Here is a 12,389-nt window from a genome sequence, read left to right on the forward strand (position 1 = left end):
CACCAGGCCTCTATCCTATATAATAAAAGGGTAATATGCAAATTGACCCTAACAGTGGAACAACCAGAATGACCACTGGACCAGTCACTATGAGGCGCACTGACCACCTTTTGATCCCTTTCCCCAGCCGGCCGGCACCAATCACCTGATGGCAAATGGGGAACTGGGGATGGGTGGCTGCAGGCAGCTGAGGAAGATGGCCCTGATTGCAGGCCAGGCCTAAGGACCATACCCACTCATGAATTTTGTGCACCAGGCCTCTAGTCTATATTATAAAAGCCTAAGTGACCTTTCAACCTTTTGACTGGTAGCTATGATGCACACTGACCACCAGTGGGCAGACGCTCAACGCACAGGCATGGAAACATGGAACAGACTGATGAATCTCAGTGGCAAGTGGGGAGGAGGGAGGGCAGGAAGAGATTAACCAAAGATCTTATATGCATACTAGAGGCCCAGTGCATGGATTCGTACCTCTCGTAATCTGGGACCCCTTGGAGGATGTCAGACTGCCGGTTTCTGCCTGGTCTTTGCAGGCCAGGCCGAGGGACCCCACTGGTGCACGAATCTGTGTACCAGGCTTCTAGTGTTATATAAAAGAGTGATAAAAGAGTGAACATTATCTTATTTAGAAAAAAAACTTTGCAGATGTAATTAAGATCTTGAGATGAGGAGATCATCCTGGATTATTTGGTGGGTCCTGGATCTAATTACTACTGTGTCTTTATAAAAGAAAAACAGAAGGAGATTTGAGGCACACAGGAGAGAAGACAATGTGAAGATGGAGGCAGAGGAGCAATGTAGCCAAATCCCAGGAAGCCAAGAAATGCTGATTCTTCCTTAGAGAGTGTAGCTCTGCTGACACCTAGGTTTTGGACTTCTGATCTCCAGAACTATGACATCATAAATTTCTTTTGTGTTTCATTTCTGGCTTTTGTTTTTGTTTTTAACACAGTGCCTGAGTAAGTATTATTTTTTTAAACTAATAAACTGAACTGCCCAAGAGGAGATAATTCCAAATACATCTAGCAATTCCCTAACATAAATGCCAGCTTACTTCTTGATCACCAAGGGTGAATTCAACCAAGCCCTGAGCTCTGCTGTACTCCTCTTACCCTCCACAGATTACCAGTCAGCATTTTAGTTTCTCTCACTTAAATAAGAACAGATAGCCAAAAATCAACAAGTTTTTGTAGAAAACCCCAGTGTGAAAGATACATCAAAGTGATCTAAACATACTAAAGGAACCCAGAAGAAACAGAAATAATTAAAGAATCAGGATATATTTAAAACTTGTTTAAAAAGGCATAGAAAAAAAGGAATGAAGAACAATACAGAGAGCCCTTAGATATTAAAAATAGCAGGATTTTTAAACTACATATATATATGGATATAGCAGAGTTAGGAGGTGAAGCTTTTCACATCTCCTATAAAAAATAAAAATAGAAAAAAATAAAGAGAGAAAATAAAATTAGATCAGGATATCCAGAGAGAACAGTGAATATAGAAAAATAAATCATTAAAGAAATAAGAAATAAAGCACAGAGGTTTCCATATTGAAAGAGCCCACAAAGTGTCCAGTACAATAAGCAAGACATCTCACTGTGAAATTTCAGAACAAAAGTAAAGAGAAGATCCAAAAATCTAGAGAGGAAAAAACAGGCCATATAAAAAGGTAGACAGCTGAGTATTTCTTTTTCTTTTTTTTTTATTCTCATCTGAGGACATGTTTTTTATTGATTCTAGAGAGAGAGGAAGGGTAGGTGAAAGAGAGAGAAACATTGATATGAAAGAGAAACATTGATCACTTGTTCTCTGTACACGCTCCAACTGGGAATTAAACCTTTAACCTGGGTATGTGCCCAGACTGGTAATCAAGTCTGAGATTCTTCGGTGCACGTGACGATGCTCTAACCCACTGAACCAGACGGGCCAGGATCATCTGAGTATTTCTTAATGACATTATACTTTATTAATAAACTAGAGGCCCAATGCACAAAATTCATGCATGGGGGGGAGGTCCCTCAGCCCAACCTGCACCCTCTCCAATCCGGGACCCCTCAGGGGATGTCTGACTACCAGTTTAGGCCCGATTTCTGTGCATCCCCCTCGCAATCCGGGACCGCTGGCTCCTAACCACTCGCCTGCCTGCCTGCCTGATTGCCCCTAACCACCTCTGCCTCGGCCCCTGCCACTGTGGCTTTGCCTAGAAGGACATCCAGAAGAGGTCCGGTCTAATTAGCATATTACCCTTTTATTAATATAGACAAGTAATAATCAATGCTTTAATTAAATATAAAGCTGTTAAGAAATACTCAGCTTTAACTACAGTGTACTTTATAAAGAATTTTATTGTAAGTCCCATATTTTTCCTTTCCATTTTCTCCCAGATTTTGTTATTTTCAAATTTCAGTTAAATGCTGGGGAAATTTATGATGACAGTAACATTGAGCAATTTTTGAGTTTTTGCACCAAAATATTTATCACATACCTACCTTCTTTGCTACAAACATACCAGGAACAAGATGAGATTTGTATTATTCACAGTAACAGTTACTGAGAGAGATTTTTCTAATCAAATTTGTAATCTGCATTTAAAAAAATATACATATAACACATGAAATATATGTAATATGTCTTCTTTGTCCAATAAAAAATTTCTGAGTGAAAATCTGGCTGTCAATGGAAGATGGACATGAAGCTATCAATCTTCCCTGTGACTCTCATAACCAAAGGATCCATCCATTAGAGACGTTTGTTTTTTTTTCTCTTGCTCTGAAATTATATGTCTGGTTGCTGACATTTAGGAAACAGGACAGGGTAAGGGTCTGATGATTTAATGCGGTGTTTGTCAAACCTTATGTTGCATCAGAGTCACCTGGAAAGCCATCAAAGCATTGCTGGGGTCTACCATCAGGAATTTTAATTCAATAGGTGTGTTATCTATTAGTGCATGAAAAATGATCACAAATTATTTTAAAACAACACACCTTAATTATCTCATTGTTTCTGTAGGTCAGGAAATAGGCATAGCTTAGCCAGGTCTTTTGCTCAGGATCTTTCCTGGGCTGCAGTCAAGGTGTTGACCAGGACTGGGGTCTCATCTGAAGGCTCAACTAGGGAAGAATCCACTTTCAAGCTCATTTGATTGTTGGCAGAATTCAGTTCCTTTAGGGTTGTGCCCATCCGGTGGTTATCCTGTTTCTTGTTTCATGGGCTCTTTCAAGGTAGCCACTTGTTCATTAAAACATACAGGCTGAAGGTGGTAGAGGAAGTCAACTAGCAAGACAGAATATGTTATAATCTTTTATAACCTAACTAGAGGCCTGGTGCACAAATTCATACACAGGTGGGGTCCCTTGGCCTGGCCAGCGATTGGGCTGATCGGGGCCGTCTTGAGGGAGGTTGGCTGGCCGGGGGGAGGGACCACGAGAGATTGGCTATGGGAGATCACTGACCACCAGGGTGCAGATCCTGCATTGAGTGTCTTCCCCCTGGTGGTCAGTGAGCGTCATAGCTACTGGCCAGTCATCCGGTCATAATGGTTGCTTAGACTTTTATATATATATAGACTTGAAGCCCAGCATGCGAAATTGTGCGGCCCCGCCCACCCATGCATGCTTTGCCATTCTTGCAGCCCTGCCCACCCGCCTGCTGCCCCGTCGCATTCGCAGCCCTGCCCACTCATGTGCACCTCACAGCGCACTGGTCGTTACAGCATTATGACCACTGGGTTTTTATATATATCTATAAGGAAATTAAATACCCTCAATGTTGAGTTATTCTATTGATTAGAAGCAAGTTTCTCGAGGAGGGGATTATACAAGACTATAAATATGAGGAAGTAAAAATCATTAGGAATCATCTTAAAGTCTGCCCGCCAGAATAGGCTTAGGGTAGCTGAAGAATTTGCATTTCTAACAAATTTCCCAAGTGATACTGTTGATCTGGGATTCCACTTTGAGTACTATTCTTTTCTGTTTAATCAGCCCAACCCTCTACTTTGCCTTGTGTCTTAGTCTGAAGTTTCTTTGATGTAGTTTCTACAGAAAGTGAACCTCCAGATGGGGACCTGGGCTAAGAGGAGTGGTTGCCAGGCACTTTGGGGTTGGGAAAAGCAACTCGGAGTTCTAACTTTTCTATATACATACGTTTATAGTCAGTCTCGCTTTTTCCAGCCCTGTCCTATACTGCCTTTCATGGTACCTGATGCCCCCAAGTGCTGAGTGCCTGATTCAGATCGGCTCCCTTCCTCTGCAAATTCCTTTCGCAGGCACTTGGGTTGGAGCATTCCCCACTCTGCCATGTCAATCATGTCTTCTCTATCAGTGACTTTCCAGTTCCCCTAAATTTATTTGAAGTCTTCTATTTATTGTTTCCTCTTTTATTGTTCTTGTATGGCATTTTTCAAAATATCTTTTACTATAATTTTAGCATGGTTTGGCGAGGAAATAGGGGGGAAATGTGGTTAGTTCACCATTTTTAGCTTCAACTTATAAGTCTAATTTGTGTTGCAAAGAAAAGATTAAAAAAAGAATCTTTAAATAATGATACTGTACTTTATTATTTTTCTTCTTTTTTTTTGACCCCATCCCCACCCTGTACTTTATTTTTTATGAAAGAAAAATAATAAACCAATAGGCCATAGTTTGGTTCTTGGCATCTTATGTGATCAGAAACAGACCCATTTAGATAGAGAGAATAGCTGTAGAACAAAGAGAATTTTTTTTTAAAGTCTTTCTTTACAACTCAGTGCTTAATAAATTCTTTTTTTTTTAAATATATTTTACAGAGAGGAAGGGAGAGGGACAGAGAGTTAGAAACATCGATGAGAGAGAAACATCGATCAGCTGCCTCCTGCACACCCCCTACTGGGGATGTGCCCGCAACCAAGGTACATGCCTCTGACCAGAATCGAACCTGGGACCCTTCAGTCCGCAGGCCGACTCTCTATCCACTGAGCCAAACCGGTTTCGGCGAACAAAGAGAATTTTTATAAAAATCACAATTTGTTTTAAGAAAAAAATTATTGCTAAAGGACTACTGAGGGTGAAATGAGTATAGAACTGAAACAGATTTATTTGTTTTAATCAAACGTATGATAGAGTGACTGAACAATTGCTAGAATGAATTTGTAGTAATGCTTAAGTGCCCTATAATTTCTTCACAAGTTGAAGAACTATGTTATGGTTATATTTTAAAATAGTAACAGTTATGTTAATGGATATATGTTTCTGTGTAGTGCACCCTACTTAGGATATTTTAAGGAAGTTGGTGTATTTTTAAAGTTCCTTTATAATCAGCATTTGGCAGAAAAGAAGCCTCAGTTTTACTTGGCAATTTTACAGAAATGAAAACAGCTGGGATCTATAAGAGGAATGCCAGGGGGGAAAGCCCACTTCATTTGGCTGTCAGAAGAGGAGATTTGTCTCTGATGAAAGTTCTAATAGAATCTGGAGCAGATGTGAATCTAAAAGATAATGCAGGTTTGGATTCTTTTAATTGTATTTATAATTTTAACTCACATTTCACAGCCCCTAACCCCAGTTTTGAATCTGGCTACTATGTAATAACTAACTTTGAACAATTTTCTTTAATGACATATAATTTGAATAGTAAGACTTACCTTGGTTCTCACCAATTGCTAAAATAATTTCCTTCTTCAACATGCATTTGAGAGCATTCAGCAAGAGTATACAGAATGCAGCCCTAACCGGCTTGGCTCAGTGGATAGAGCGTTGGCCTGCGGACTCAAGGGTCCCAGGTTCGATTCCGGTCAAGGGCATATACCTTGGTTGCGAGCACATCCCCAGTGGGGTGTGTAGGATGCAGCTGATCGATGTTTCTCTCTCATTGATATTTCTAACTCTATCCCTCTCCCTTCCTCTCTGTAAAAAAATCAATAAAATATATATTTTTAAAAAAGAGTATACAGAATGGGGAGTAAGGGAACTTTATTTAGGCCTTTTCTTTGTAGGCCTTAATTCTATTCCCTAACTTTGGAGAGAATGCAAAATTTTTCCCACTTTCTTGTTCCTTCTTTCCTTTCCTTCTGTTCTTTCTACTATTCCTTTCTTAACCCCCAATTTTAAATTGATCTAACAATTTGCTCAGCACTAAGAATCTTGTGTGAGGAATTCCAGAGGGAAAAACTCAAAAATTGATGGAATGACATGTCATTTTAAAGAAAAATGTGACAATGGAAGGATACAAGTAGAAAAGTCCAGAGATGATCTTTTTTTAAAATAAATCTTTATTGTTCAGATTATTACAATTGTTCCTCTTTTTTCCCCCCATAGCTCCCCTCCACCCGGTTCCCACCCCACCCTCTCTGCCTGTACCTCCCCCACACTGTCCTCATCCATAAGTGTAAGATTTTTGTCCAATCTCTTCCCGCACCCCTCACACCCCCTTCCCCCTGAGAATTGTCAGTCCACTCCCTTTCTATGTCCCTGATTCTATTATATTCATCAGTCCATTCAGTTAATCAGATTTTTTATTCACTTGATTTTTAGATTCACTTGTTGGTAGGTATGTATTTGTTGTCATTTTGTTGTTCATAATGTTTATCTTTACCTTTTTCTTCTTCTTCCTCTTCTTAAAGAATACCCTTCAGCATTTCGTATAATCCTGGTTTGGTGGTGATGAACTCCTTTAGCTTTTTCTTGTCTGTGAAGCTCTTTATCTGACCTTCAATTCTGAATGATAGCTTTGCTGGGTATTTTAATATCTGAGTTGAAACAAATTGACATGATTAATACTTACTTTGGTCCCATTATGCTTATGCTTCTGTTTTGGCACCTCTATGAAATATTTTTTTATGAGATCAATTTGTTTTTAAAAATAAAACACATTTTAAGGCCACAGTTTTCAATATTATTTTTCCACTAATATGTACATTTGAATCAATGTAGATGTTAACTTCATTAATGCAAGCAAACTTAATAATGAGTATATGTCAGCAGCAGCTTGTTTTAATTTTTTCCTTTTTCTATTTTTAGGTTGGACACCACTACATAAGGCATCTAGTGAGGGATCTGATGATATAATAGTGGAGTTGTTAAAAGCTGGTGCTAATGTTAACTGTGAAGATCTACATGGAATTCTGCCCTTACATGATGCTGTTGCAAATAATCATTTAAAGGTACAGTGCACATCAGATTTGGCTCCTTTTACTCTTTCTTTGAAAAATGAGTGAACAAAATGAAGGTATTTTAAATTGAGAACTAAAGTGATTCCTTAAAACAAATTATTTTTTAAAATTTAATCAATCTTTATTGTTCAGATTATTACAATTGTTTCTCCTTTTTCCCCCCATAGCTCCCCTCCACCCGGTTCCCACCCCACCCTCTGCCCTTATCTCCCCGCCACTGTCCTCATCCATAGGTGTACAATTTTTGTCCAGTCTCTTCCCGCACCTCCCACACTCCTTTCCCCCCGAGAATTGTCAGTCCACTCCCTTTCTATGCCCCTGATTCTATTATATTCACCAGTTTATTCTGTTCATCAGATTTTTAATTCACTTGATTTTTAGATTCACTTGTTGATAAATATGTATTAGTTATTCATAATTTTTATCTTTACTTTTTTCTTCTTCCTCTTCTTAAAGAATACCTTTCAGCATTTCATATAATACTGGTTTGGTGGTGATGAACTCCTTTAGCTTTTTCTTGTTTGTGAAGTTCTTTATCTGACCTTCAATTCTGAATGATAGCTTTGCTGAGTAGAGTAATCTTGGTTGTAGGTTCTTGCTATTCATCACTTTGAATATTTTTTGCCACTCCCGTCTGGCCTGCATAGTTTCTGTTGAGAAATCAGCTGACAATCGTATGGGTGCTCCCTTGTCGGTAATTAACTGTTTTTCTTTTGCTGCTTTTAATATTCTCTCTTTGTCTTTTGCTCTTGGCATTTTAATTATGATATGTCTTGGTGTGGTCTTCTTTGGATTTCTTTTGTTTGGGGTTCTGTGCGCTTCCTGGACTTGTAAGTCTATTTCTTTCACCAGGTGGGGGAAGTTTTCAGTCATTATTTATTCAAATAGGTTTTCAGTATCTTGCTCTTTCTCTTCTTCTGACACCCCCATAATTCTGATGTTGGTATGCTTGAAGTTGTCCCAGAGGCTTTTTACACAATCTTCAACTTTCTGGATTCTTTTTTCTTTTTGCTTTTCCTGTTGAGTGTTTTTTGCTTCTTTGTATTTCAAATCTTTGTCTTGATTCTTGCATTCCTCTAGTCTGCTGTTGGGTCTCTGTATAATATTTTTTATTTCAGTCAGTGTATGTTTAATTTCTAGTTGGTCCTTTTTCATATCCTTGAGGGTCTGGCTAAATTTATCAGCCTTTTCTAGGAAATTCTTGAAAAACCCTATAACCGTGGTTTTGAATTCTATATCCAGTCGTTTGTTTTCCTCCATTTCTTTCATTTGTGACCTGTTTCTTTGTCTCCGCATTTTCGCTGCTTCCCTGAGTTGGTAGGGAAGCTTTGTGTGCTAGGTGTCCTATATGGCCCAGTGAGTCGGCCTCCCCAGTTACCTGAGGTGGACACTCTTGGTGCATCCCTTTGTGGGCTGTGTGTACAGCCTTGTTGTAGTTAAGTCTTGATTGTTGTTGATATCACTGGGAGGAATTGACCTCCAGGCCAACTGGCTGTGAGTATCAGCTGTGTCTACGCCGGGAGACCTTCTGTGCTGGAGACAGCTTTATAGGACGAGACTTGAAAAATTGCAAAAGCCTCTGTACTCAGCTTGGGTGGGGCGGAGACTCAGGGCTGAGCAGACAGTCTTGGCTTTCCGTCAGCCCTACCCTTGTGCGCGCACCTCCAGACCTCTACCTTCCGCGGCTCCCCTGAGTTTCTGCCTGACAGTCCAGATTCCTCCCGTAAGAGCATGGGTCCCCAGGTGCTCACCCAGAACTGGGGTTCAGTGCAGTCAGGAACTTCCAACTCCCTTCCGCTAGGGAAAGCCTGTGGCAACCTCTGCAGTCAGTCTTCTCTAGAAGAAGTCGTCTCTGTGCGCAGTCGCACGCGCACGCCTCCAGACCTCTACCTGCCGCGGCTCCCCCGAGTCTCCGAGTCTCCATGTGCCTTTCTCTCTACCTGACAGTCCAGACTCCCCTGTATGAGCCTGGGTCCATGGGGTTTTGGACAGAACTGGGGTTCAGTTCAGTCGGAACTGGGGTTCAGTGCAGTCGGGGGCTTCCTTCCCCCTCCCACCAGAGAAAGCCAGCCAGGCACTTGGCCTCCCTTCCTCTCTGTGCACGTGTCTCCATACCTCAGCCCTTTACAGCTCCTCTGATTCTCCGTGAGATTTTCTCTTTCCTTATAATTGTAGAATTTCCACTCAGCCAGCTTTCCTGTGGTTCTGGATGATGTCCGTTTTGTCTTTTAGTTGTAGTTTTGAAATTGTTGTGCGAGGCAGCAATTTAGGTGTTTACCTATGCCGCCATCTTGGTTTCTCTGGCCTCCGCCAATGCGCCACCGCCACTGCCTATCAGCTGAGCCAAAAAATTATTTTTAAAACCTCAAAGTTACAAATGAAGATAAGACATTGTGTAATTGAAAAATCAATCTATTTTCTAATGACTCATTTTTCTATTGTCTCTTCATCACATAATTCATATAAATCAGAATAAAATGAAATGGTTCAGAATAAACACAGGCTATCAATCTAATACATTCCATTTTTAATGGTTTTAAATGATTTGCTGTTGTGCATAAAAAGTCTAATTATAGTGATGATACATGTGACAGTTAGACTTTAACTCAGAATTACACAGTGGATTTGAGGTTTCAAAGAAATGACTAAAAACACAATAGCTTGTTACTTGGAGGTTTGTTATATATTTTTCTCCTTTGTTTTTCTTAATTGGGCAGTGTGGTAAAAATATCATAAGAGAAAATTACTAGGGTTACTCTTTTAGTAACAATGAATTTCAAATCTAGACTTTAAAATTTTTCATAGTTTTTAAATTAAATCTTAATTGTTGAAAGTATTACATATCCCCTTTTTTCTCCCATTGACCCCCTTCTATCCTGCCCCTGTTCCCCCACCCCCAAGGCCTTCACCACCCTAATGTCTTGTCCATGGGTTATGCATATATGCATACAAGTTCTTTGGTTGATTTCTTCCCACCCACCCTCCCACCCCTGCCTTCTCTCTAAGATTCCACAGTCTGTTCCATGCTATTTTTGGATCTATTTTGTTCATTAGATTCCACATATGAGATCATGTGGTACTTGTCTTTCTCTGACTGGCTTATTTCACTTAGCATAATACTCTCCAGGTCCCTCCATGCTGTCTCAAAGGGTAAGAGATCCTTCTTTTTTACTGCTACGTAGCATTCCATGGTGTAAATGTACCACAGCTTTTTTTTAAAGTATATTTTTATTGATTTCAGAGAGGAAGGAAGAGGGAGAGAAAGATAGAAACATAAATGATGAGAGAGAATCATTGATCAGCTGCCTCCTACATGCACCCCACTGGGGATCGAGCTTTCAATCCAGGTATATGCCCTGACGAGGAATCGATCCAGTGGCCTTCTGGTTTCTGGGTCGACACTCAACCTCTGAGCCACACCCAGCTGGGCTACCACAACTTTTTTATCCATTCACCTACTGATGGGCACTTGGGCTCTTTCCAGATCTTAGCTATTGTAAATTACGCTGCTATGAACATAGGGGTGCATACATTCTTTCTGATTGGTGTTTTGGGTCTCTTAGGGTATATTCCTAGAAGTAGGATCACTGGGTCAAATGGCAATTCTATATTTAATTTTTTGAGGAAACTCCATACTGTTTTCTATAATGGCTGCACCAGTCTGCATTCATATCAGTAGTGTACTAAGGTTCCCTTTTCTCCACATCCTCACCAGCACTTGTCAAATTGGTTGATTTGTTGATGGTAGCCATTCTGATAGGTGTGAAGTGATACCTCAGTGAAATCTAATGAACATAAACTGATGAACAAAAATAGACCCAGAGACATAGGAACATCGAACAGACTGTCAAACCTCAGAGAGAAGGCGGGAGGTGGGGAGGGGGAAAGAGATCAACCAATAGGAAGTAGCAGAAGGGGAGCTTGGTTTAGTGGATAAAGCACCAAGTTTGATAATAGTAAACTTGAATTCTAGGCCAAGTTCAGCTGCTTGAGAAAGAGATAGTACTTTTACCTCTGAAATAAGGAATTTGATCTAGAGCGTGCTGTCTTATGCTGTAGCCACTAGCCAACATGTGTCTATTTAATTACTTAAAATTAATTAAATTTAAAATCAATTCTTCAGTTGTTCTAGTCACATTTCAAGTACTCAGTAGCTACATGTGGCGAGTATCTACCATATTAAACTTCACAGATTAGAACATTTCTGTCATCACAGAAAATTCTGCTAGATAGTGCTCTGGTCTAGAGCGGGGTTGTTAAATATTTCCTACTAGAGGCCCGGTGCACAAAATTTGTGCCCAGGGGGGCGATGTGTGTGTGTCCCTCAGCCCAGCCTGCACCCTCTCCAATCTGGGACCCCTCGAGGGCAGTCGGACATCCCTCTCACAATCCAGGACTGCTGATACCCAACCACTCGTCTGCCTGATTGCCCCTAACCATTTCTGCCTGCCAGCCTGATCACCACCTAACCACTCCCTTGCCAGCCTGATCGATGCCTAACTGCTCCCCTGCCGGCCTGATTGCCCCTAACTGCCCTCCCCTGCCAGCCTGGTCACCCCTAACTGTCCTCCCTTGCAGGCCTGGTCACCCCTAACTGCCCTCCCCTGCTCTCCTGGTCACCCCCAACTTCCCTCCCCTGCAGGCCTGGTCACCCCCAACTTCCCTCCCCTGCTGGCCTGGTCACCCCTAACTGCCCTCCCTTGCCAGCCTGGTCACCCCTAACTGCCCTCCCTTGCCAGCCTTGTCACCCCTAACTGCCCTCCCCTGCAGACCTGGTCACCCCCAACTGCCCTCCCCTGCAGGCTTGGTCACCCCTAACTGCCCTCCCCTGCAGGCCTGGCCACCCCCAACTGTTCTCCCCTGCAGGCCTTGTCCCTCCCAACTGCTCTCCCCTGCAGGCCTGGTTCCCCCCAACTCCCCTCCCCTGCAGGGCTGGTCCCCCCCAACTGCCCTCCTCTGCTGGCCCGGTCACCCCTAACTGCCCTCCCCTGCAGACCTGATTGCCCCCAACTGCCCTCCCTTGCAGGCCTGGTCCCTCCCAACTACCCTCCCCTGCTGGCCTGATCACCCACAACTGCCCTCCCCTGCAAGCCATCTTGTGGAGGCCATCTTGTGTCAACATGGGGGCAGCCATCTTGTGTGTTGGAGTGATGGTCAATTTGCATATTACCTCTTTATTATATAGGATAAAGGACTAGATAATAAACAGTTTAGGTTTTCTAGGCCACCCAGTCTT

General features: G+C 41.7%; 1 protein-coding gene across 1 annotated transcript in view; it reads left to right on the top strand.

Annotated features, from left to right (window-relative positions):
* Positions 1 to 12,389, top strand: part of ANKRD31 (ankyrin repeat domain 31) — a 115,673-nt gene that overhangs the window by 65,140 nt on the left and 38,144 nt on the right. Inside the window, exons 16-17 of the mRNA XM_079784874.1 lie at positions 5,349 to 5,486; positions 7,002 to 7,144. Coding sequence (XP_079641000.1) covers positions 5,349 to 5,486; positions 7,002 to 7,144 — 281 coding nt within the window. The remainder of the gene's footprint in view (positions 1 to 5,348; positions 5,487 to 7,001; positions 7,145 to 12,389) is intronic.

Source organism: Cnephaeus nilssonii (assembly GCF_951640355.1).
Source record: "Cnephaeus nilssonii genome assembly, chromosome: 2".
Taxonomy (NCBI): domain Eukaryota; kingdom Metazoa; phylum Chordata; class Mammalia; order Chiroptera; family Vespertilionidae; genus Cnephaeus; species Cnephaeus nilssonii.